Source organism: Colossoma macropomum, unplaced genomic scaffold, assembly GCF_904425465.1.
Source record: "Colossoma macropomum unplaced genomic scaffold, Colossoma_macropomum, whole genome shotgun sequence".
NCBI classification, from domain to species: Eukaryota; Metazoa; Chordata; class Actinopteri; order Characiformes; family Serrasalmidae; genus Colossoma; species Colossoma macropomum.
The window spans coordinates 35,815,874-35,841,997 of NW_023494787.1; the positions used below are offsets into that span (position 1 = coordinate 35,815,874).

General features: G+C 38.7%; 1 protein-coding gene across 2 annotated transcripts in view; it reads left to right on the plus strand.

Annotated features, from left to right (window-relative positions):
- Positions 1 to 2,858: 2,858 nt before the first annotated feature.
- The window catches only part of cgnb (cingulin b), a 33,708-nt gene continuing 10,442 nt past the window's right edge, over positions 2,859 to 26,124 (plus strand). Inside the window, exons 1-9 of one of the 2 annotated variants that reach the window (XM_036567147.1) lie at positions 2,859 to 3,069; positions 11,445 to 12,560; positions 14,201 to 14,301; positions 14,510 to 14,579; positions 19,521 to 19,636; positions 20,105 to 20,237; positions 20,699 to 20,911; positions 22,411 to 22,538; positions 25,291 to 25,317. In XM_036567147.1, the coding sequence (XP_036423040.1) occupies positions 11,454 to 12,560; positions 14,201 to 14,301; positions 14,510 to 14,579; positions 19,521 to 19,636; positions 20,105 to 20,237; positions 20,699 to 20,911; positions 22,411 to 22,538; positions 25,291 to 25,317 (1,895 nt within the window). In that variant the 5' untranslated portion in view covers positions 2,859 to 3,069; positions 11,445 to 11,453. The remainder of the gene's footprint in view (positions 3,070 to 11,444; positions 12,561 to 14,200; positions 14,302 to 14,509; positions 14,580 to 19,520; positions 19,637 to 20,104; positions 20,238 to 20,698; positions 20,912 to 22,410; positions 22,539 to 25,290; positions 25,318 to 26,124) is intronic. The other variant, XM_036567148.1, reaches the window with a different exon arrangement.

Genomic DNA, 26,124 nt, shown 5'->3' on the forward strand with positions numbered 1-26,124 from the left:
ATCGGATATCGCACATCCCTAATAAAAATGTTATGAACTCACTAGTAGTCAGACTGTAATGCTGCTATGCCTGTGTGTTATTTGAGGAGCTTTTCAATTCACCTTTAATCCGTCATCTTTGCCAGAATGTTTCCAGAGGCTCCCAGTGCACTATGGCTATAGGATTAGTTGTCACATGATTAAGTGAGTTTAGAATGAGGAAATAAATGTGGCGTTTCTCTGTAGTTCTGATTCGGGTAGATTTAGCTCCAGTTTCTACGTTTTATAGATTTATATCATGAATTGGCATCAGGATCTGCAGATGCACTATATGGCAATAAGTGTGAGGACACCTGACCATCACACCTATATGAGCTTGTTGCACATCCCATTCCCATTTCACGATGCTCCCAACACATTTCTTGCTGAAGTTGCTTCCAGATGCAGTCTGCTGGTGTAGTGTATGATGCAGTAGAGAACAGGAGATAGTTACGCGCTTCAGCGCTCGGCAGGCCCACTCTGAGTTTTTATGTGATCTGCGCTCTTAAAAAAGATGGTTCTTCAAGGGTTCTTCAGTAAATGCAGTGGTTCTATTTAGATCCATAAGTTCTGTGAACAACCATTTCATGCTTAAATGGTTCGTTCCATGGTCAAAACATTCTTCAGATTGATGGAGAATGTGTTTTACATGGTTCTATACAGAACCTTTATGAAAATGGTTCTTTTATTGTTAAGGTGTCAGGCTTGTTACATTAGCAGAACCCTTTTCAAAAAGGTTCGATATAGAACCATCTACAGCACATTCTCCATTGATCTGAAGAACCTTTTCATGATGCAAAGAACCCTTTAATCATGCAAAGGGTTCATTGAGTGTTCATGGTTCTATATAGAACTATTTTCTTTACTAAAGAACCCTTGAAGAATCATCATTTTTAAGTATGTACCACTGCTGTTGCTCCTACACGCTTTCATTTTACAATGAAAGCACTGGCAGTGGACCGAGGCAGATTTAGCTCAGCAGAAATTTGTGACTTGTGGTAAAGATGGCATCCTGCGACACATTTACAGCAACTGAGCTCTTCCGTACACCCCATTCTAACGCCAGTGTTTATCTATGAAGACTCCCAGACTGTATGCTTGACTTTTTACACCTGTTAGCAATGAGTGCGCCTGAAACACCTGAACTCAATAATTAGGAGGGTTGTCCACACACTTATGGCCATATATTGTATGTATGTGGAAAAATATCAGACTTCGACCCACAATTACCATAACGGTTCATCCCTCAGAGTTTAAGAAGTTCACTAAAAATGGAAGGAGAGGGGTTAGGGGGTCTGTTTGAGACAGTTTGCCTGTTGTAAAAGGAATTCATCAACTGTGATGTAATCTAAAATGGCTTTAAAAAATAATTAGTATCAGTTAATGTTTTTATATTGATAATATTTTGCATGAAGTGTTACTAATGCTGCATTTCGCATTTGACACCAGCTACTGCAAAGTGAAAGTTTGTAAGAATTACTTTAGCTTATTGGTGAAAATAACAGTACAGGTAACAGATTTTTTGCTTGATGCAAGCACATTAAGGTGTTTAGTATTGCACATCCTACCACTCAGAAATGGAGTCGGCCCACAGTGTCATCATTTACAAAAGAAGGCACTCACTAGGAAGTCATGCAGGTAAATTGCTCTTTGGCATTTTGAATATGGTAGGATTTCTAAGCATCTAACAGATTGTGTCACTGAGAGTTTGATGAGTTTGATGGCCTACTTTTGGAGCTGGTGCTTTCAGCAGTCTTAAACTGCTATTTCAGTTTGGATTAATGGATGTTCACTTGGTGCAGGTACGTTGACTCAAGTTCCTGGTTTATTACTGTTTTAACGTACCATCATCATCATCACCAATTCCTTGGAGGAATGAAGCCTCTGAGGGACTGATCCTACTGCCATGAACAGCTTGTCATCATTTTCATTTCAAAGCAGTGCAAGCATGACAGACAAAGTTGTTGAGGTTTTTGTAGAAGTGTGCTTTAAAATGAAAAGCTACATATATCTTACTGCTATATTTGCTAACAAAAGCCTGTGTGCTCTACTGGAAAACTGCCCTACACTTTTTTGACCAGAGACCAGACCAAGGAACATTAATGAGAGGGAATTTTTGTGGGAAGGGGTTGAACACCTGCTATGAAACAATAAGACCAGGTACAGTGGTCGATTAGTGACGTGTGTAATGACACCAAAACGATTTTTTACTTTGAAAGTTTTAAAATAAAACTCTTGCCCCTGCAATCACACTGGGGGAAAAGGCGCAGGGGTGCTCGCAGTGACCGGACCCTCATATAGATACTATATACTACACAATTGTACATCCATGGCTGACAGAAAGATCTAGTTCTTTATAGAGTAGTTCCATCTATTTTTTCAAAACCTATGTCAGACTGAGATTTCTTTACAGGCTGTGATGGGAACCACAGGTCATAATTTCTACAACACAAATATAGCCATTTTATTTACTATCCAAAATCATTACTGAACCTATATCTATTAATAATAAAATAGGGGTAAATCTGAAAAATCTTTGGGGATTGTTTTGCCCTGCATGTACCTCTCTGCCATGAATGAATCTTAAAAAGTACATCGTAGCCCAAAGGTTTAAATTAAAACTGTTGTGAAACAATGTCTCAGGCAACAGGCAGCTTGTTTTTAAACATTTGATGTAACAACTTTTTGTGAAGGAGCATTAAAAACCCACAGGTTATATCTGGCGAGAGCCTTTAGTTAAATACTGAAATTTTCGTATTTGATTGACATTGGTCCTTAGCCAATAAATGGCGCCTGCGGGCGTCTTCGAAATATTGTAGACCAATCAGAGAGGCCGGGGGCGGGTCTATGGAAAGCTGACGCAAATACAACAGGTTGTCGTGGAGGAAATTTTTTTCCTCTTTTTTGTGACTGACAGCGTCTCGAATGAACTGTCCATCGTCCTCCAAAGAGAACATCTTAGATACCGATGTCGAGAAAGTGAGGCTGTAGAGGAGCCTGGTCGCGTCCCTGTTCGCCATTGTGTGAAGACGGAGTAGTCTCGTTTATCTGGTAAGGCAAACGGGACACTGGTGTGTTTACTCGGCGCGGCGGCTCTTGTGTCTGTTCGGGGCAGCACGTACTGAAGTAGACAGAGTGTAGTGTTGTAAATGAGTGTAGCCCACATTGCTAGCCTCCATCTCCTGAGTTCAGTCCTGCGGAGGAGAGAGAGAGAGCGGCACGTACTGAGGACCACCTGTTGCTGCTTTGAACCTGTTGCGCCTTGTTTCTCTCTCGCTGGGAGCCGCTTTTTCTAATTACTAATGAAAATACATTGCTCGAGGCTTCGTTGTAACCCGTCTGTGCTGAATGCAGCCTGCTCGAGTTTCGAACCGTAACAGTCGTTGATTTAGCCTCAGCTAATAATGCAGGTTAATGTTTTGAAGACGTTAATGCTCTGGTGGGCTCCTCACATAAGCACAGTGTTGGCTGTAATTTCCACAGGCCTGAGGAATGTTTAACATTCGGCGAGTTTCGGTCACACTTTCACACAGACTTACCATTGAGCGTGTTTCAAACAGTTAAACTTGTGTCATAGCTACGTTTTTACTGCAGTGAATGGGAGCTGTTAATAAAAAGCTCCCTCAGTGAATAAGTCACTGTGTTTCAGTCCTGACTCGGTCAAGGCTGAAACGAGCACCGAGTTTCGCTCCCACCACCGATACTGACAGACCTGCTGGATGGGTTTGAAAAGCTGCTGCAAGATACAGTCTGCTTCTGTCCACACACACTGTAAATACGAGTGGAAGATAAGTGTGAGTGAACTTACTTTATCCTCTGGTAGGAATTTCCCTCCATCGACACAGGCCCAGCGGTACGACATTACCACGATACTTGAGCCACACTGCGATATTTTTGCGATATGTACAGCTTTGTGATATACTAAACACTGCTTTTGAATGAAGTTTACATTTTGTTCATTTCACTTTATTATGTGAAGTGGACAGATCAACTAAAACAGTTGCATATTTAGCAGATTTTTTTTATTTTTGAAATGTGGAAACAGTTAAAAACAGGCTGTACCCAGACAAAAATGCATTTTGGTAGTCTGTCACTCAAACGATGACCTTAATACACATTAAAGACATGAAGAATTAAATAATATTGATACAGATTCTGACTTATTTACAGACAGATTTTCTATTAGTACAGCCAAAACGTATTCTTTAATGGAAGACTGGCATTTTAAATTCATTTGCCTCTTTTAATAATGCAAATTAATTAAAGTGATCCATCAAAAGTAAGAGGCAACTGGTTATTTAGAACAATAAGTCATGCATAATTATGCTACAGTGGTTTAGTAGGTGTAGCAGCAGCATTCAAATATAGCACTTAACCTGCTTCATATTAATTACATCTTAAAATTGCAGTAAAAGTCAACCAAAATCAAAATAGTTTACTGGCTGATTCTCGATCACATGTTTGAAACAGAAGCCTGCTGATTCTGATCTTGGTGGCTTCTTTTTATGAGTTTTTATGAGTTCTTGGGTTTGTAATTTTTTGGTGAAATTATTGTAAAATGTTGGTCACATTTTTATAGGGCTTGTTTACACCTTACATCAACATGTGTTTTCTGTGGTCAGATCACATTCAGATTCACTTGTCCGCACGAAAGTCCGGGTGTAAACACCCCCAGGACACTGTGAGCGAATTATGATCGAATCACTCAAGTCACATTCGGAGGTGGTCAGAGACCGATCTGGACCAAGTGTAAACAGAAAGCGTTTTTGTTATCCGTATACAATAATTTGAGCAGAAATGCGTCTGCCAAGCATTGACCAGCAGATGAGGGAATAAACAACGAAATGAAATGAAAGATTGAGGATAAGTCAGGTTGGCTTTATTATCATACTGAGACTCTGGGTCACTCTGGGCTGAGGAAAGTGTCCAATCCCAGCTCCTCATATCACAATAGGGTAAATGGTTGACAAAAGTAAAATGGAAACAACATATGTGTTTACGTGCTTTTTACGCAAGAAAAGTACAATCGGATATCGTCTTGTCACACTGGGGACATATTTTAGTGAAAAGTATAAATGGAATCCGGCCAAAGTTTATCCAGATATGATCCAGTCATGAAACACATGGTAATGCAAGGTGTAAACAGGCTCTGAGTTGCAAACCAAAGCATAAATCTTAGAAAGAATGCTGTTTGGACTAAGATGATAGGCAGTAATGGTTTCATTGTTTTCCCCTTTCATTGTTTTCCCCTTTACTAGTGTCAACTCAGAAAACAATGGGTGACAAAGTTCAAATGGCACCCTAAGGGTTCCAATACCGGTAAAGAAAGTGAAACCCCATACCTCAAACAGTTAGGGATTAGTTTTGATGGTGTAGTAAAGACACAGTCTCAACCAGTACCTTACCAGTAAATGATAACATTTGATTACATAAGCGGTTTGGTTTGTTCATTTGTAAATTTTTTGGTGCTATTGTTATTGTTGCAGTCTGCAAGACATTGTGTAAGTAACTTGTAGTTTTCATACTGCTTTACCACAGTTATCATGAAACTTTAGAGTGTTCAGGTATGTTGAGTTTATATTTTGGCTCCAACAAGTACACCTGGAGGGTGTGACTAGACAGTGTTTAGATTATATTACAATATAGTGTGCTGGATTAACAATATGATATTTCATGTAGTGATTTCTGTTGTTTCTATTTTCTTCAGTTTGAACATTTAAGATCCACAGTTATTTAAAAATAGATACAACAGAAATTGTGAGTGGAATATCTGTAGTGTTCATATGACTGTATGACGCTTGGTGTATTTTGCTTGGAAATTATAATCCAGTCTCAATGTATTCCCTGATAAATAAATTCACCAGTAGCTTGAAATAACTTTCATCACAAAAACTATCAAAGGAACTTGCGATTTAAAAACTGCATTTATACAAGGGGCTACAGTCCTGGAGTCACAGCAATAGCATGCAATCAAACTAGGAAAATACATTAACATTGTTTTAGTGATGTGTTAAATTTGACAGCACTCATTTTTTTTAATGAAGTCTTTTTAAAGGCTTTCTAGCTCATTTTTACAGTTGGGGATTTTGGAATTTTTGGATTTCCTTTTTTTTAACTGGTCTTTTTAACACTGTTTATGCAATAAATCATAAAAATAATCAGCAGATTACTTGATTACAGAAATAATCAATAGCAACAGTACTAGTAGCACTGTCATAATGCCTTATACTGATTGACAGACGTACTATATAAAGGACAATCTGAGGAAATGAGAGGGTGAAAGGAGCAAAATTAAACAAAGGTGTAGGGGTGTGTGTGTGTGTGTGTGTGTGTGTGTGTGTGTGTTTTTTTTTGTGTACTGGGGTGGGTGGAGGGGGCAGATGGCACAGAGGCTCGATGGTCTTGTCAAGTGACATTCCTTCCAACAATGACATCGTCATTTTTGGTGCCAGTTTTGCCTGTAAGCTGTGAGGCAGATGAAAGCCAAGCAAAGGCTGATGTTTTGTGTCAACATAACTAGTTTCCTGCTTTTATAGCTCAGATTGATGGCTGTATGTAAGTAACTCTGACAGTAACTATAAAGAAACATGCACACATTCACAAACAGACATTTGTGAATACAAAGAACTCTTATGAATGAGAAACAACAGGAGCTAATGCGACTCTTTCCTGTAAAAACAGGCCTAGAGATAAGCGTAGTGCTCAAACTGGCTGCGTCCAGTCTGTTCAAAACAAGTGGCAAATTCAAAAGATTAACATTAACATTTCTACAGCATCTATTGTGACACTTTTTTTCAACAGTAATGTGTCGTAAGCTGAGCTGGTTTTAGCTGGGTTAGTAATAAGTGGAGGCTCTGTAATGGAATATGTAAAGATTTAAAGGACAATTTGTTCAGGATAAATTGTTTCCCCAGAATTACCATAAATAGTCTTGATTGAAATGTCATAGACGTGATGTTCACTTGACCGCTGACACTGTCTAATGTTGCATGAGGTATTAAGGTTTCAGTTCTTTGTTAATGCTACAACATTAATAACTATACTGTAACTTTTAAATAGGCCAAACACTGTGCTGTGTTCTACCTTTAGGCAAATGAAATTGTTCATGCTAATTTGATTAGAATGAGTGGAGCAGTGGTCATTAGTGTATATAGTATAGTTAATTTACTAACCTATGCGATCAAAGATAATAATTAAGCCTCAGCATTTTGTGTATTTGGGGTGAGAATTGTTTAACCCCTTCCCTTTATGCCACAATTGTTTTGGTATCTAATGTTGTCATACTATGCATGGTATTAGTATTGACATCAAAACTAATATCATGACAATCCTACCACACTCCACAATACCAAACTTGTGCCATGTTTCTTTTTGTTTGTCTGTTTTTTTTTTTGCCAAATTTCATCAGTACGTTACACAGAAGTCAATTCTAACATGACTGCTATTACTGACGGAGCTCCAGGTTCCGTGAATTAGAGAAGGCGACTATGGACGTTGCAGATTCAGATCTTGTTGATAATTGTTATTTGAGTACTAAGTCAAGTAACACTAGTCTAGCTTGAGTTGAGCTTTAGTGTCATTGTTGTTAAAGAATCTAATGCATTGCATTTAAAGTGGAATTGCAGTTATACCAAGTTGTGAACATGATATTGTATGCATAACACCTTGTGTTTACTCCTGATATGTGTTAGTGGTTTTTAAAAAGCCAGCCATGTTTCTTTCATCTCCATGCTGGGAATTCTGAGACTCAGCCTTTGCAGCAATTTGAGATTTTGTAATTGCATTTTGCATTCAGGAAACCGCAGTTTTGTGATGTAAATGTTTAATTGTTTGGACCTTCACTGCTGCTTTTAGAAACAGGCTAAATCTTAGTCTAATGGCTCTCTGCTCTCAGCTTGTCCTTCACCATCTTCTTTGCATTCATGTCCATCGTTTTTTAAGACACCACAGTTTTCCCATCCTTTAGTCTGCTCCTTGAAACCCTTCTGAAATCACATGGAGCTGGATATGTATAGTGAGAATGTCTGGAATTCTGGCTATGTGTGCAAGACAATGGATCACTTTGAGTGGCTGATCAGGCCTAATGCCTGGGTGGGCAGCTGCCTGTTACAGTGTAACCCAAACCCCCCATTACAGCTGGTTATTAATTGATAGGCAAGAGGTTATTGATTGATTAGTAAATACCTGCCAGGTACTTCAATGAATGGTTGGTTTGTTTGGTGAACAGTATAACTGGATAGGTCTCAGAGGATGTGCTGACAGGAATAGACACTTAGCCATGTTTCCAAGTGTGCCTTGTTAGTTCTTCTGATTTTTGAATTTTACCGGCCTTTGCTTAATGACTGGTTGATTTAGCATTAAATTAGCATGCACAAAGGTGATCTTGTGATCCCTGCCTCTTGATTTTCTTCTAATGAAACTGCTTACCAATTTCTGCTCAACTTACTTTGAATTTTTAAAATAACAAACAGAATGCAGTTTTTCTTAATTAGTTAATTTGGAGATAGATATATAGATACTAAAAGTTCTGCTCTTGCAGAGTGCAATAAATAAGGCTGATTTTTAAGCACTTATCTGCCCATATTGGTATCATTCTGATATGATTGTGCATCCCAACTTAAGACATATTGGTAAAAATGAAAAGATGGTGCAATAGGTAAAGCTATCTTAACTCTAGTGTTTTCAGTAGTTGAATTTGCCATTTGTTTTGAATAGACTAAATGTAGCCAGTTTCAGCACCTTATTTATCTCATGGCCTGTGTTTATAGTACAGTCACATTAGGTCCTGTTGTTGGTTTTCATTCATTAACAATTATCTGCTGATATAGATATAATGCATCCCTAGTGACATAATGCAATGATATATTAAGGAAATGTTGTGATATTGCATTTTTATCAATGCTGCCCAACTCTAACATATGTGTACACACTCAAAACATAGCACTCCCAGCACTGACACCAGCTGGATTGTGTGTAGAGTGCAGATGCATATGAACTAAGCAAACAACACAGGGGTCGAACAAGTTCACTGAGAAGATGAAAGGATAGGGCGAGCAGACGAGAGAGGAGAGAACCCTCTCTGCATAACTGCAGATGGTTTATGCTCCGATGCTTTCGGATAGTAGAATGACTTTCCCCCAGGCCCCCTTCATTTAAGCTCTTAAAATTCCAATGCATTTCTTTTAGATTATTTGTTTCAGTCTATATGCAAAAAATGGATTTCTGGATTAAATGAATTGTAATTCCTGAGTCCTCACTGTAACAATTAGCTGATTATTAGATACTTTTGTGTGCATGTCATCTACTTGTGGAACTATGTTCAAGATGCTGAGGAATGGGAATAGTCAGGAACGCACCAGAACCTGATCTGACCAGCTGCCACACCTACTGCTCTGACCCACTAACACACATCGTTGTTCTTTCTTTCTCTCCCTCTCCCTCATTCAGCACTTAACTAGCATAATGAAGGTAAAACATTCAACATACAATAGCTGTTGGTTAACTCATAGCCGTGGGACAGAACGTGTTGTAGTATATTCCTTAAGCCAATGGCAGTTTTTTGGAGCTGAGTCTCATGCAAATGTGATAATGTTGTGCAAAATGAATGTTTAAAGAAGACAAAACAAGCTCAGTAGTGTGCTAGAATAGCTTTAGGCTAAACGTTTTCACATAAAAATTACGATGGTACGGAGCCCCACTGGTGACATCCTGTATAAATAAAAATAATGCGTGGCCACGCCTTATTAATGCGTGGGAACGAGATCCTAATGCGTGGCCACGACTTAGTAAGGCGTGGGAATGAGATGATTAAGTCGTGGCCACGCATTATTTTTTATTTATACAGGATGTCACCAGCTGGGCTCCGTATGATGGTGATATCTGTTCCATTTATTATTAGGTAGAGATGGCACAATCCCACTTTTCCTTTCTGATACTGACATTGAAACCTTGGATGTGGGCCAATAACCGATCCAGATCTGGTATTTTTCTTTAAAAACTGCTGATCTTTAAAATTAACTATTTTTAATTGAAGCACTTCACTTAGATGAGAATCTAAAAGTAGGCTATCGTGCTCAAACTGCTCACCCCACCACCCTATAGGAAGAAATACAGGTAACATTATTACATTACACTGTGTTCTATTTTATGCTTGATTTGTTAAAGGATTGGATTGAATTCTTTTTTTTGTGTGTGTCTAAGAAGTTAAATAAATATCATTGTATAGTTTGTATAATTTTTAAATGGTTCTTTTTGCTTCTTTTTTCTCTGCTTTTACTTATCAAACCTTAGAAAAACAAAATATTGTGATACTTGTATCTTGAAAATGTCTTGGAGTGTCATTATATTTTTGACATTCTGCTCACCTTTAATTGCCCCAAGTCGATACCTGGTATCGCTCACTGCAGTCCGTGTTATTAGAATAGTTGTATCTATTTCTATTTTCTAACTGATATTGCAGGTGTTGACTTGATTCTTGAAGGGTTTTCCTTTTTTTATTTTTGCAATTTATTTGCAAATTTTGTAGGTTTGTCAGTCATAGCCAAATCATTCTGTTTCATGTGTCCTGGTAGCAGTAGGCAGGTATGTGTTGTACGTACCTCCTCCAAAACATGCAAAATCAATCAGTGCATCTTTTTGAGCTGCTACCCACACAGTATCATAGAGCAGTCAAACTCAGAAAAGAGTGCTAACTCCAAAACTGAATTCACTTTATGTGGCCAGGTGGTCATTTTCAGTAGCACTGCTCTGTATTGACGAGAAAAGAAGACGTGTGCCCCCTCTCCCACCCACTGAAAGCATGGCCAGTTTTTCTCTCATAGGTTTTTAGGCATGCATGAAGGTGTCATCCACTGGCACTCGATTAGTGATTGTGTTTTTGTAAAAAATATATCCTATTTTACAATGTAATTGGTACTTTTCTATAGTTGCTAAAGGGCTCTGTTGTGAGTGCAGCAAATGATTAGCTTTAACATCAATTAAGATTAACATGGTTTTGAATTTTTCAGCCAGTCCAATAATATTCATATGTCTTGAATTTGAAAAGTTTTATTTATATTGTACTTTAGGGATCACACGAGAAATTTGTAATTTTTCTGCCTATGCCCCATCTGAAAGCAACACAGCACTGCCAAAAAGGGCAAATAGAAATACCCAGACAATGCTGGGATTTGAACCCGCAGACTTCTGCTGGCTGGCTCACATCTCCTGTCACTAGGCTACCAGCCATTCACCATATTTAAAAGTGCCTTTGGTACAAAAGCATGGCCTGACATGCATTTCTTAAGGCCGTATGTAACCTGTAGTATACAATACTGAATAAGGCAAAAGCAAACAGCCGACATCCAATTAATCATTGTAACACATTACTAAAGGATGTCTCACAAAACATCATTTCACTTATTACCTTTTTAACCTTGTCTTCACAGTGAGTCACTATGAGCTCCCTGTCTGCAGACAGAAAGACTCCTCTGGACTACGGTGTGCAGATCCGCTTCATCAAAGACTTGGATGACACAGGTGGAGGCTATGCAGAGAGGAGTCGAGGGTCTGGAGGAGCAAGTGGCACCGGAGGTGGTGGAACACCTCCATCCAATAAGTATGGAGTTGCAGTGAGAGTTCAGGGCATTTCAGGGCAGCCTTATGTGGTACTAAAGGATGGGGAGAAGGGTGACTCCTATGGGGTACAGTTGAAAACCCAACCCCAGACAAAGACCTCAACCCCTGGACATTCTTCCACTTTTGGCAGCCTGCCTCGCGCTCAGAGAGATGGGGCTCAGACTCCTAACCCTTATGGCCCAGTAGGGCAACCAAGTTCACCAGAGGAAGAAGCTGTTGAATTTGGGAGTCCTTTGAGGAGACCACCTGGTGATGGACAGGCAGGGAGTCAAGGAGAGGTGGAGGGAGCGACTGCAGAACGTCCCATCTCGGCTCCTCCGGCCAGCACCTTGGAGAAGAAAGACTTTGGAGAACTTAATGAGGCTGGACTTAGGCGGGTTGGGCTGAATGGTGTTGGTACAGCTATGAATGGTGCGGGGTTGAATGGACCTCTGAGTGGGAAAAGAGGGAGCACCTTCTCAGAATCTTTCCCAGAACCTCCTAAACCTGTCACTGTTAAGGAAGAGTCAGTCGAAGCCATCGACACCAAATCTTTAGCTCCTATTAATAAACTCATCAGTAAGTTTAACAGCAGTACTCCAGGCAACGCCATGTCTGGCATGCCAAGTCAAACCAGAGGGCGCTCTGGAGCACGAACACGGCTACAGTTTGGTGAGCGAAAGCGTTCTCACAGCTTGGATGCCCACAAGGAACAGAAAGAGGAGCCTCCTTCCTCACCAACCATAAACCCCTATGCTCCTGCTGTTACCTCCACCACAGTCTCAACTCTTAACTCTCCCAAACCTACAACCTACAGCAGTCTTGGACGAAGCTCAGCTTCTGTTGCCAAGGAACCCGCTGTTCCTGCCTCGAAGCCACCTACATTCAATCAATCACCAAAGAACTTTGTTGCCAAGGAAATGCCACCTACCATACCAAAGAAGCTGGTAAGCGTTCATGTAGATACCAATGGGAAGCTTTTGAGTTACAGAAAATTCTGTGCAAAACAGCCAGACTTATATTAATTGGCTACTTGTTGGCATGGGCCTGCCTGTTGATTGGGCTACAACTTGGCCTTTCTCTACTTTAGCAGATGTTTATAATAATGCATTAGATACATTGACAGCATACTAGAGCTGCCTTTAGGAGCTGAGGAGGAGCCAAATAAAGTCACTGACACTATATCTTTATGTCCCATTAATAAACTCATCATTGAGTACTGAGCTAGACTAAGTATGACATCATTAAAATGGGATTGAAAATAAAATGGATCAGGTAATTACAAATGAATCAAATATTACATATGGATCACATATGCTGCACTGAAACTGCATGTGTAGCCAACTGTTGGAGAACCCTGAGCTATATATTAGACACCTGTTACAGTCTTAAGAATAATTCAGTGTCGTTAGTTAATATGTAAAATGTGTTTTTCAGGGTTTGTCCTGTAGCTAGGCAGCTAGTCATAAGCATTGGTTTGCACTGCAAAGCTATGTTGACACATGAATGAAACTAGCCTGCTACAACAGCAGAACTTTGGTAGCCAGCTAACACCTCCACCAGACCTGAGATAGCAAACAAATCGTTTTTATATCAATATTGTGATATGAAGAAGTGCAGTTTTCAAATTGCAAGAGCTGCCATTGTACTTATAGCCTATATTTCCAGGGCTATATTTGCATTGTTTTAAGTGATGAGTTAGACCAACCATAAGTAACCAAACACCCATGTGCTATGTACATAACAACACAACTGCACAACAGGCGATCTGGCACTCAAAAAACATCAAGAACAAGTGGTTATTCTGGTCTTCTACACCAAAATAACTGGCTCGGTCCTTAATAAAAAAAAACAAACAAACACTATTTAGTTATTTTCCCCAGATCGTTCATTCCTGTTGTAAACTGTTATATGTAAAGGGGATCAATTTTTCCACATACGTAAGTCATTAAGATGTAATCAGAGTCATTTAGAGTAGTTTGATGTGGAATACTCCATTAGAGATGGTTTCATGGTTATGAATACGTTGCCTGATGCCTGAGATATTGTTTTACGATTTTTTAAAAAAGATTTGGCATAAACCTATTTTTAACAATCTGTTCAAGCCAGAGAGGTACATGCAGGGTATGGTTAGGCAAAACAGTAGCCAAAGAAAACTTTTTTTCTTCAGATTTATCACTATTTTAACATTAACAACATTTACATATTAAAATGTTCAGCAATTGTTATAGGATAGTAAATAAAATGGCTATGTTTGTGTTGTTGACATTGTGACCCCTGGTTTCTATCACCATCACTAAAAATAAGTTGTGTGATTCTCTACCATTAACCATTTCACATCAAAACACTCCAATGACTTTGTTTACATCTCAATGATAAAATTATGAAGAAATATTGAAAAATCGATAGAATTCCACCTTAATTTTATCAGCCGAACAGGCATATTCACTACCCCTAGGGGTTTTCCAAGAGGGCAGTTGACCACACTCTCTGTGTAAACAATAGTACTGGGCTCCCCTGTTCCCTGTTGATGTAATATATGTGTATGATGGACCATCACCTTTAAGGTCTCTTGTCCCAATTTTAGATGACCCCAGATATTTTGAAGAGCCAAAGTGAAAGTACAGATTTGGTGAATGGAGAGGAAGCGCAAGCCAAACAAGCCATCTACAACATTCTCAGAGAAGGGTAAGCTAGTGCTCTTCACATCAAATCAGCTACTGTCACCAATGCAATGCAACGTTACTTTTCAACACAGTTAAATTACCGCTTTTTACTAAAACATGGTTAAGCCTCATCAAACTATGAAAGTATCCTCATGTTTTCTTTTATCACAATTTTGTCCTTTGGAGAAATATTTCCTCTGTTTTCTTATTTTTCTACCTCTGTCCGTCAGGTCTATTGAGAGTGAGGTGTCCCTGAGACGCAAAGCCAGCCTCATTCACGAGAAGTTCAGTGGGGTGAAGGTAAGCACGCTCGCATACACAAATCGGTTTGCATTTCCTAGCACTGAATGGAACTGAGCCACTTTTGTCAGCTTATGTGAAGGAGGAAGCTATATTCAGAATGGTTGAACATCTATGTCAGTGGTTTGTGTGTGTGCGGTATTACTTGACTATTTGTTTGCATAAGCTCTCCCGTATGTGAATCATCCCCTTCTGGTAGCTTGGCAACCGTTGCCCTAATGTGGAAAGCTGATTAGAGGCTCGTGGTTAGGAGTCTTTGTGATGCATCAATAATTGAGTTAGAGCAGGAACAAGTAGCTTTGAGGGGAGGCTCCTCTTTGGTGTCTGGGTGCTCGTATGTCTGTGTTGCAGTTTTAATGACTTTTTTGATACCAGGCCTCTTCTCTGGTCCCATACCACTGAGTGTTCATTCAGGCATGGTAAAAGGCAGCGCTGCTTGGAGTTGCTCAGGCAGCTCATAAAGAGGTTAATTAGCACTGAGTAAGCGAGGCACAGCACTTTGGGGTGTTTACCACATGACAGGTTGTGTCTAATTAGTTATTAGCTTAGTTATTCCTAGATTAGTGCTCCTCAATGCAGGGCTGTACAGTGCGACAATTTTGCAGCGGTATACTGGTTTCAGGGTATACCATGGTATAAAGGTTGATGGTTATCCTATTTGCTGTCTTTTAGACTTGGCAACTGGTGCCACACACATGCACATACACATACACATGCACCCGGAGAAAATGGCAGAGAGAAGCGAGTATTATATTACAAAACTCCGTTCCCGAAAAAAAAATTAAAATCAGCAGTGTGGGATTACTTTTGATATCCCAAAAACGAATGTGGGGTTGTCCTCAAGGACTGATATCCAGTTTACAGAAAATGTAAGCAGTAGTTTAGTGAAGTGTATAAAAGTAATACAAGTATAGTGAAAGCATACATTTCTAGCAGTTTTACTGCCGTATCGTTAGCCCCTTATTATCATTAACCCATTAATAATCATAAGTTTTGTGTCAGGACATTTCCACTTCCATTTGTGGACGCTTAGCCTCAGGCCTGCCACAATGGCTCAGTGTCCATGCTGTGTCAGTAGCACCAAAGAATTAGAGTAACTTTTAAAGATCATATGCTGTCAACTGTCCAAAGTTTTTTTTCAATCCAGCAGCTATATTTTACTGTGAAAGACTCATTTTTGTGTGCAGAGCTGGCAGCTGCCGGCCACGGGTGGCTAGCTAGGATTTAGCTTGTTTCATGTCAGACCTATAAACCGGTGCAGCAGTACAAATAGCCTTAGCTCAAGGCATAATGAGAGTGATCCTGGCAAGATTCCAGTAATTACAGCCATCAGCATACAACAGAAGTCATCAGTCTTTCTTGCAGAGGGCAGGTGTAGCTGCAGAAATTCATTCCAACCAAGCAGGAGCAGTCCTCATATAACTAATCAGTTCTGAGACCTCAAGACTAAGACCAAGGCTGTGTTCACATTGCCAGCCTGAAGTGGCACAAATTGGATTTTTTGCCTTAATGTGACACAGATCTGATGTTTTCAGAGCTTCTGATGAGATCTGAGCCACTTTCATGTGTGGTATGTGTACAACTTGTGGCCACACAAGCTTAATGAGAATGGAGTTTTAGTCCTTCTGTTATAGTTAAATTATAATATTATAAATATAATATATATACATTATAATGACCTAAACTAAAGAAATGTATTTTCTGTTGTTTTTTGAAACTGTGTACTGAGCTTGATGGTCTAATAAAAGGTGGAATTGAGTTCTGTAGTTTAGAAACATAATATAACTGAAAGAAGCCACGTTTTCTGTATTTTATAGAAGGTATTTGCTGAAGGCCAGTTTCTGCAGATTTAAGATCAGTAATGGAATATAAACAGAGAATATACTTCTGTGAAATGTGCAGGTGCTCATTTAGAGGTTTAAAAGCTAGTAAAAGGAAAAAAAATCTGTGCAAAAAAAATACAGGCAGGCAGTGCAGTTCTTTCAAAACATGGGGGTTATATGAACTTTTTTTGTTTTTGTTGGCTGCATTTTGTATTGTAAAGGGTATATTGTTTTTTTAGGAAGCCCAGTTTCATGCATTAACAAGTTTCTCTGCATCACTCTGAGATAGAAAAGTTTTTTTTCTCAAATGATAAAAAGATTACTTCAGTGATTGTGTTGTGACGTGGGATAAAACAGAGCTCAGAATCAAGGATTCCACACAGATTTTGTACTTCAGGCGTGGTACATGGAGCAGGTTTCTCTGAATTTCTGTACCAAGATTCAGTATTTCATACCTCCTTTACCTGGAGGTACATGAACATGCACAAAGAGAAAAGCAAACATCCAAGGCCTGAACCTTGTGGGACTCCACAATAAATGTCAAAACTATAACAGATTCATGCCACTTACCCATACAAATGTGAACCATCATGTTAGAAAGATCAGATCTGGGCAAAAAATTAGAATGGACCAGTAAGGTTTAGCACAAATGATTAAACAAGTGGAATCAGGTGTGCCCCTGCTTATTTGTAATGAAAACCTGTAGCCACACTGGCTCTGTATCAGATGGTGTGAGTACTTCTACAGGTGTAGCATCTGTGGCTGAGACTAACGACAACTTGAGTTGCTCTGTTTATAAATAAATAAATATCTATGTTTATAAATAGGCAGTTGTTTGGAGTTTTTCTCAAAATGCAAAACTTCTCAATGAATTCCTGACAAAAAAGGGAGACTGACTCACTCTTTACACTGTCTATACCTAGCAGGACTAATTAAAGAACCTTATCTATTACAAAATAGAAGACTAATTCCGGACATTTGGGCGTTTAAAAAGGTAGTGTGATGACTGTATGGTATTTCGAGATATGTTCTATGAAGAGTAAAGAGATGATGAGGAAAACCAAGGCAAACATAATCCACATAAACAAGCATAATTCCTATAACCTTGGAGATTAAACGAATTATGAACTCAGATTATTACCAGGCAAGGTCAGCATAACTTCACTAATGTATGTTCCATGAAGACAGTCGGACTCTTTCAAAGTTGAACATCATCCACCAGAAGAATCATTGACTCAGGCAGATGTTTTATATTTTTATGAAGTTTCTTACTTTTTAGATGTATGTAGAGCACTTCCCCCTTTTAATGTGTACAAGAAATGTATCAGTTTTCATGAGCGTGACAAAGTTGTATTCTAAGTCTAGTAGGCTAGAAACACAGTAGCTGAGCAATTATTTATAGAAGTAATCTATTTTAATTTCTCATTTAGCCTTTGAGAGACTATTTTTAGTACATACATTTTATTTTTTATAATGGGTTTACTTGATTTATCATCTGTGAGACTTCTAAATGATAGAGGGCAGTGCTGAAGTATCACTTAGATTGATCCTAAAGTGATTAACTAAGTTAAGCTCATTTACTAGTTTTAAATGTGCTAAACATTTTTAGCTGATCCAACTGTCCTTTTTTTTCTCATTGAGTGCTAGTTTTTTAGCTTTTGGCTGCAGTTTGCTCTCATGTTTTACACTCTTGCTAGTGACAGTTTGAGGCCAGAATTTTATCACTGTAGTACTAAACTGATTACAGGTGACATTATCAGATTATGTAACGGCTGCTGTGCTGTAAGCCTAACCACCCTCAACGATTATTATGTCTCTTGTGTTTTTGTCACAAATTATTTCTTTTTTAAAGAGAGAATTTTTTGCTGAAATTAGTTCATAAGCCTGTTCAGGCTGTTTTCAACACTGTATTCTTTAGGTATAAATTTTTGTAGGTTAATAAAGAGAACAAAGCCTCGTATCTTTTACCAATAGACGATCCTGCTGTAGGACATATGCACAGTGGTCAAATGCGGTTGTTGTGGCAACAGTGACAACAGAACATGTGTTAAGTGTAGCGTTATCCCAGCCAGCTGTCCACACTGAAATACTATAGGTGACCAGTGTCATCTAGCATGAGACAGGTGACAAATACATGTATGTATTAGGGCCCGACTGATATGAATATTTTGTAACCAATACAAATTTTATCTATATATTAACTAGATTGTATTGTAACTTCCTTGTGCTAAAGGTTAGGTTTGGATGCCTTTTACATGTTTTGTTATTTTAACTTTTTAAGGCTGACTCAAAAACATGGCTATTGCTGCCGTTTAATATGCTGTTATCCGTTAATCACATGACTTCATAAAGCTGTTATTGCGTTTAATTGATGTAAAGAATGTGATCTAACATTAGAATAGAATATGTAAACCTATCCTGCCTTCCGTCTAGTGGCCGCTGGGATAGGTTCTAGCACCCCCCCTGCAACCCAGTAGGCTAAGGGATTTAGTAAGTGTGTGTGTGTGTGTGTGTGTGTGTGTGTGTGTGTGTGTGTGTGTGTTTGTGTGTGTATGAAAATCCTCTGAAGTGAAAAGTTTACTCAGATGTTTCTGTTGGTTACAGTATAAAACAAGTTTACCAATTAAAGACAATAAAGAATGGATGTCAAGTAACTTCCTCTTACTAAATTCAGACAAAACAGAAGTTCTTCTTCTTGGTCCAAAAGCGCTAGGGATAATCTTCCTACGTTTACTCTTAATCTCGATAGTTTTTCAATTGCACCAGGCATATCTGTAAAAAGCCTTGGTGTCACGATCGATCCCAGTCTGGCCTTCGATGAGCATATTGCCAATATTACCAGAATAGCTTTCCTCCACCTGCGTAATATCACTAAATTAAGATGCCCACTTAGATCACAAGGTGCGGGCTCATTATTAGTACCCAGAATAAATAAAGTAACGCCAGGGGGAAGAGCCTTTTCATACAAAGCCCCCCAGCTTTGAAATAACCTACCAGTCTGTGTTCGGGACTCAGACACAGCCTCCATCTTTAAGTCTAGGCTAAAAATGTACCTGTTTAGTCGAACCTTTGGTTAATTTTTTTTTCTAACTATGTGTCCCCCTTATCCCCCCCTCAGACAACCTCAGCAGATAGTAGTGTGAAAAGTGCACCAGAGGAGACTGAGAGGAAGAGCAAGCAGCTACAGCAGCAGCTGGACAAGACCAAGAGAGAACTGCAGCATGCCCAGGACCAGTAAGTCACAAATGTGTCCGTGTATACTAATTAAAAAAATAAAGCAATATTTGTTTAGTGTATTTTTGAAAATGAAAAGATACTTGCTTTAGAAATAAATTTTACGAATGTGGAAACAGCAGAAGTGGTATGTTGACTGCTTACCTACTTTTCTCCAAAAGACTGAGTAAGCTTTGCTCAGCTTAGACATGTATTTTCCAGTAATGCAATGTAAAAATGCAGAAATTGCAATGCAAATAGTTTTGCTTTAATATAAAATAAAGTAGTATAAGAAGTTAGTTACAGTGGCATACTTTTATGAATGCTATTTATTTTCAAACAAAAACACATACCAGTGGTAAACAGCTACAGTGGGAGAACTGGAATGATTATCTTGCACCATATGTAATACTTAGAATTATTATTGTAACAAAATAATTTGTATTGGTTTACATCCCTAATATACTACCTCATCACTGCTGTGCTTAGGTTGTTGGAACTGCGCATGGAGAAGGAAGTGGTGGAGTCTCGTTTACATCAGCAGGAGGATCAGCTGGCTCAGCTGCAGGAGGAGCTGAGAAGAGTGTCAGAGAACACGTGTCAAACTAGCTCACTGCACACGGTATACACGTGCACACAAGCTAAACAGCTTCCTCTGTCATTTTAGAATCCTCTACAACTTTTAACAAAATTATTTGAAACTTATGAAGTAGTAGGGCAACTTTTTTTAACAACCACAGTAAATCTGAGATATTTTTATATCAATAGTCAAAAGACAGCTGAATAATGTATACATAAATGTATAGAGCAAACAGAAGCGCTGTGGTATACATTTTAGGCTAAGGCTAGCCTCAAAAGACTGGTGAGCTGCCTCGGAATACAAAATGAACTACTTTAGAATCAACACACTACATGGCAGGAAGTGTTTTCATTTTCATTTGAAGTGTCACTAAAACATCCCTGGGTCAGTTATTCAGCCAGACGGCCTTACGTTAGCATGGTTTGCACTGCTTGTACTTTTGCGTTATCTGTGCTTATTTGTGGCATACTGATGTGATGATACACTCGTTAATATCCCAACAGGACTTAATGACACTACAGGCAGAGCTGGCTGAGGCAGTGCTGCTGCGGCAGAAACAAGAGGAAACCCTGCGAATGAGGGAGAGGGAACTAACTGCCCTGAAGGGGGCACTGAAGGATGAGGTGGGCTCCCATGACAGAGAAATGGAGGCACTGAGAGAGCAATATAGCCGAGACATGGAGGCGCTTCAGCAGAGCATGGAACATGTATCACAGGTACAGCTACACGCCCACTCCACTGTCCAGTGTAATGGGCCCCAGTTATTAAATATGTTTACACTGCAAGTATGGCACAGCAGCAATTACTTTTGGTTGCACACAACAGCCTGACTAAGTTCTTAAATAGTGTAAAGAACTGGAGCCAAGATGTTTGCAGGTGGGCTGAAAATTGTGATAACCGTAATATCGACCGAAATAATTTTAGATTTACATTTTAGATTTTGTTTTAGTTTCCAGTAGTTTTGACATTGTCAGTTCTCTGTTATCACACTTCTTAAATGCAAATTTGAACTACCAGTTCAGCCTGTGTTGCAATCATATAGTAACTGTGAGGTTGAATCCTGCCAGAGGAAGCTGCCAAATGGAAGTGTGCAAATCTAAGCATGTGGCACAATCCAAGCATTTACCTGTATAAATCTTAAATAATCCAGCTAATATCAGCCTGAACCACATATTTCAGTCAGGCTAAGCCAAGGTAACTAAGACCTTAGTCGGACTTTGGTACTCGGACTGTGCTGTTTACCTGATCATGTCTTGGTTTGATTACCAATCTTAGTCAAACTAATATTGAAACACTGGTGTGCATGTAAACGTAGTTCGTGATAATTCTCAATATGCTTGTTTTCAGCTTGTTAGATCTACCATACCTACCATACGTACTCATATCTTGCAGCTACACTCATTGACTGTTTTATCAGCTACACCTACCAAATAGGTGCACTTTGTGGGAATTACATTTACTGACTGTAGCCCATATGTTGCTGCACAATTTTTCAGCCATTCTCTTTACAGTGTTGATGCATGTTCACATCAGATTTAATTACATTATCTTACAGTCATTGGCTTAATTATCACACAAAAGTCAACAGGAATGACATCACATCTACGATTAGATCAGGAAACCGCTGGATTCTGGATAGCAGCAGTCAGTTATAGAGTGAGACTAGGAGTGAGCAATCAAGAATCATTTCAAACAAAAGAGGGGCCGAAAACTTTACATCAGGAGCATAACTTTATTAGCATAAGTGTGTCCAAAAAGGTGCTCGATAAGTATAATAATGATAATGCATATAAGGCTTTTATAAAACCCACAGCACTGCTGTGCCTGATACACTCATACCAGCACAACACACACTACCATGCCACTACCATGTCAGCACAATGTCACTGCTGTACTCAGAATGATCCGCCCATAATATCTGGTCAGCGGTGGCCCTGTGGGGGTCCCTTTACATTCATTGATGGGATAGAGGGGAGCTGACAAGCTGTGCAGCAAAGGATGAGTCAGTAATTGTAAATCTACAAAGCTCACCTCATGGAAATTGTACCTGATAAAATAGCATCTCAGTGTCTAACTAAAAGGCATAGCGGAGTGGCCCAGTTGGATCTAAGACTGGGTTCATGTTTAGAGATCAAGGCAAGAGTACTTGTGTGTTCATCTGATTTTGCCTTTATATGTACAAGACATCCTAATACCTTGTGTTTCTTTCTCTTAGTCACAGCAGGAGATAGAGGAGGAGAGACAGAAGGTGAATGCCTCCATTCTGGCCCTGGAAGAAGAGCTGGACAGTTATAGAGAACAGGGTGACCACTGGAAGGAGCAGATGTCCTCAGTGAAACAAGAGTGAGCCCTAATGTTATGAAACATTTGTACTTTATTATAAGACAATTTTAAACAGCATTTTGAAATGGATATGAAGGTCCATTTGAGCCAAACAAGAAAAAGCACTAGTTAAAAAACAAAGTTTACACTATATTAGGTGGAGTTTTAGACTGGACGCCAATATGAGCCAATGTGTTGAGATTTTATGAACTTTGAGGTTAAACTCCCTGGGCAGATGTGTAATTTGCTGCAGTATGGTGACATATTTATATGGACAGTACTATGCGTAAATCAGAGAACATTTTCATTTAATATCCAGTCAAAACAGCCATTAAAAACGAGATGTTCATTTTTCAATAGATATTTCTGAGGGTTTCTGAGGATAAGGAAGATGAAAGTCAGTGGAAAATAATTGGAAAAACAGAAGTTTCCAAAACTGGAGTTCAAAAAATGATAAAGTATTATTGAGAAAATGGGACTCCTAACATCCATGCAAGACCTGGTAGGTCACCAAAACTGTCACCATCAGATAAATCCTACTTGAAGCCTTCAGCTTTCAGCTTTCAGCTTTGAGAGATCAGGCTCCACTCTTGCTTCAGACCTGAAGAAATACAGTTCTGCGAGAAGACAAATCAGTGCTGTGGGTCTGAAAACATGTGCAGCTGTTACTGAGAAAAGGAGCCCACATTGCAACATCATTGAATGTGTTTGGGATTACTTGGATTGCGAGAAGCAGAAAATGCAACAAATATCTAAGACTGAACTTTGGTTGTATGCGGAAAAAAGGTGAACACACTAAATACTGATGTTATATTAAGCTGTTGTGATTTTTTGATCTGCATATTTCCCCTAATGCTGAAATTAATCATTTGAACTTAATGGCTATTTTGACTGGAAATGAATGAAGGGTGGTCTGTAACTTTTTGCACAGTACTGTATAAGTCAAGATTTTATTGCATCGTAAAACGTCTGGAAAGGAGCAGAGCAGTACATTTAGGTTAAGTCAAAGGGCAACCTAATATTTATCAAAGGTGTCACAGATCTTTTACTTAAGGTGTTATCATATGCAAACATACGCACAGGTAAGGCTCTTCTAACGTATTACTCACTGTAATAACACTCTGAAAAGGCCCAGTCCAAGGTCCACTCTATCTTCCAGGCAAAAAAGCCCACATCACCAACAACTTAGTTACTTCAAGCATTTTTTCAGTGTTATTATTTCCTTTAGTTACATGCCATAAACAGTCATACAGTAGGTTTCAGTTTGTGGATGTACATATTTGAACTCTGTCCTGTTTACTCTGTCTAAGCAAACATTTCTCTGTAATTTTCATACATTGTGGTGCAGCTCTTGGAGAATAATTCTAATGGACCCTTTTCACAAAGAGCAGTCCTTCTTTCTGTTTAAGTGTTGGCAGGGTGAAACTCCCTTTCGCTCCATACTACTGCAGAAACTAAAACAGCCATTATTTAGTTTTTGTAAATTGCATAGTGATAAATAGTGAGAATAAGAAGTTGATTCAAGGGAGTCAAACCACTGATTTAATTTTAAACAAACTGAAAAGCTGTATGTGTAGACTAGCCCTGTTTACTGCTGCTGCAGCTCACATGAAGCACTTTCTGTGTCTGTGTACAACATGCCAGCGATTTTGTACTATGTCTGTAATGTTTTTTAAAACAGAACTTTTATGTATAGTGTGAATTTGATGGCCTTAGTTTATATGTATCTAGCTATGCTAGCTAGATGTCATTGCTATATACTATTTCTTCATGATGTCATTTCATTAGGGGGCAGTATCTCAGACCCAGAATAGACATTGGCCCTTATTCATTCTCTCTCATCTAAGCTGCTTATCCTACTGGGGCAGGAGCCTATCCCAAACTTTTTTTAACATCATCTATAATACCCATTATAAAAAAAAATAATAAATACTGATAATATTTGTTATTATTGTGCACATGCCAATCCAGTACAGTGTGGATGTATTTATTTTACATGCACATTGGTATATAAAATGCTGCAATTCTGTTTGTTTTTTTAAAGACATATATAAAGATATTATACAGTGCTTTTGTTTTATACTACTGACATTGCCCAACAAAAAATGATACCAAACACAGCTATTGTAGGAGCATCTCACACACTGCAGCATCTCACGATACAGTCACATCATTCTACCATCCTTCTACCACAAACAAAGGTTTTTGTTCACATTTCATTCTTTCTAGTCATCGTAGTTTGGTCAGTAGGGGTAGTGCACTCAACTACAAACTTGTCTTATTGGCTTCCTACCAAAACAAATCTCTTCTCGTTTCCACAAATCGTAGTTTCATGGATCAGACAAAGAGTTGTTTGTACGTCATTAAAGGCAGTCAAATCTGCACTCTTCTTTACACAGCTGTTAGAGTAGGCTTTAAAGGATAAAATTTTTTGAGCTTAATAGCATTGACCGACCTTAGTTAAGTTTGTATAAAAATAAGGTGTTATAAGCTATAGCTATTATCAAACCAAAGTGGCTAGTTGCCACTCTGAAACCTTTTTTTTTATAATGAACAAATGGAAGATGTACAGCTACACATTCAGCCAGTCTTTTTAAAGGGAAAAAAAACCTCTGATCAGGAACAGAATGCACAAAACTAGCTTTTTGGTTTCAGCTGTGTCAGAATTTGATGTCACTTGTGATGTGTGCTTGTTTTATGTGCTGTTTATATTTCCATTTGTTGGTTGGTCTTTTTCTAACGCATGACTTCACTTCTGGTTTCTGTTTGCCAGGCAAGGGCATCACAGCGCATTTCAAAAGTGAGAGAGATCTGTGGATGGACTGAAGGGCCTGATTAAATTAAAGAAACAACACAGCATTTTCCTTCTTACCTTCTAGTTTGTAATAGTGGTGCACATTGATGGTCACATGGGTCACATGCCAGCTTTTCCCCAGCTTCAATACCTTAACATTACCTAAAATATTCTACATTTTACTTTTATTTTTCATTGTTTGGAGGAAAATGCTTCTGTATTGTTTCCCTAACAAAATTAGTAATACAACCTTTGATTGGTCCAGTGTGTTATTTGAATTAGTTAAAGGTTGTGCTATTAGTTTTGCTTGAGAGTTTCATTATGGATGATGATAAATCTGACCCTTCTTACTACCCTACTTCTTACTGTCACACTACTGTTGAGCAGTGTGGTTTTTACACCTAACTTAATGCAAAAGGAAACAATTCCATTAAAATCATATGGAGTTACTAGATTAAGGTCAACAATCCAGACCTTGGAAAAATGTCTTATCTGTTTAAATCAAAGAACTTCAAATCAACATAACTAATCATTACTAACTATAAATCAAATTTGATTGAATGAGATTTTTGCTAACAAAATGTACTTACTTACAAAAAACAATTACAAATATTTACGACTTTCTAAAATTGTGCGTGATCATGTGCACATTCTTTCTGATTTTGCCTTCATTTAGGCCATATAAACTTAGGCACTTGTTTAACAACTTTTTCCTTGAAGGCACAAGGTGAACTGGACCAGTAACAAAACTATTTGAAACTACTGTGCTGTGCAAGTCTCTACCCTTTTTGAGGAACTCCATATTTGCATTTT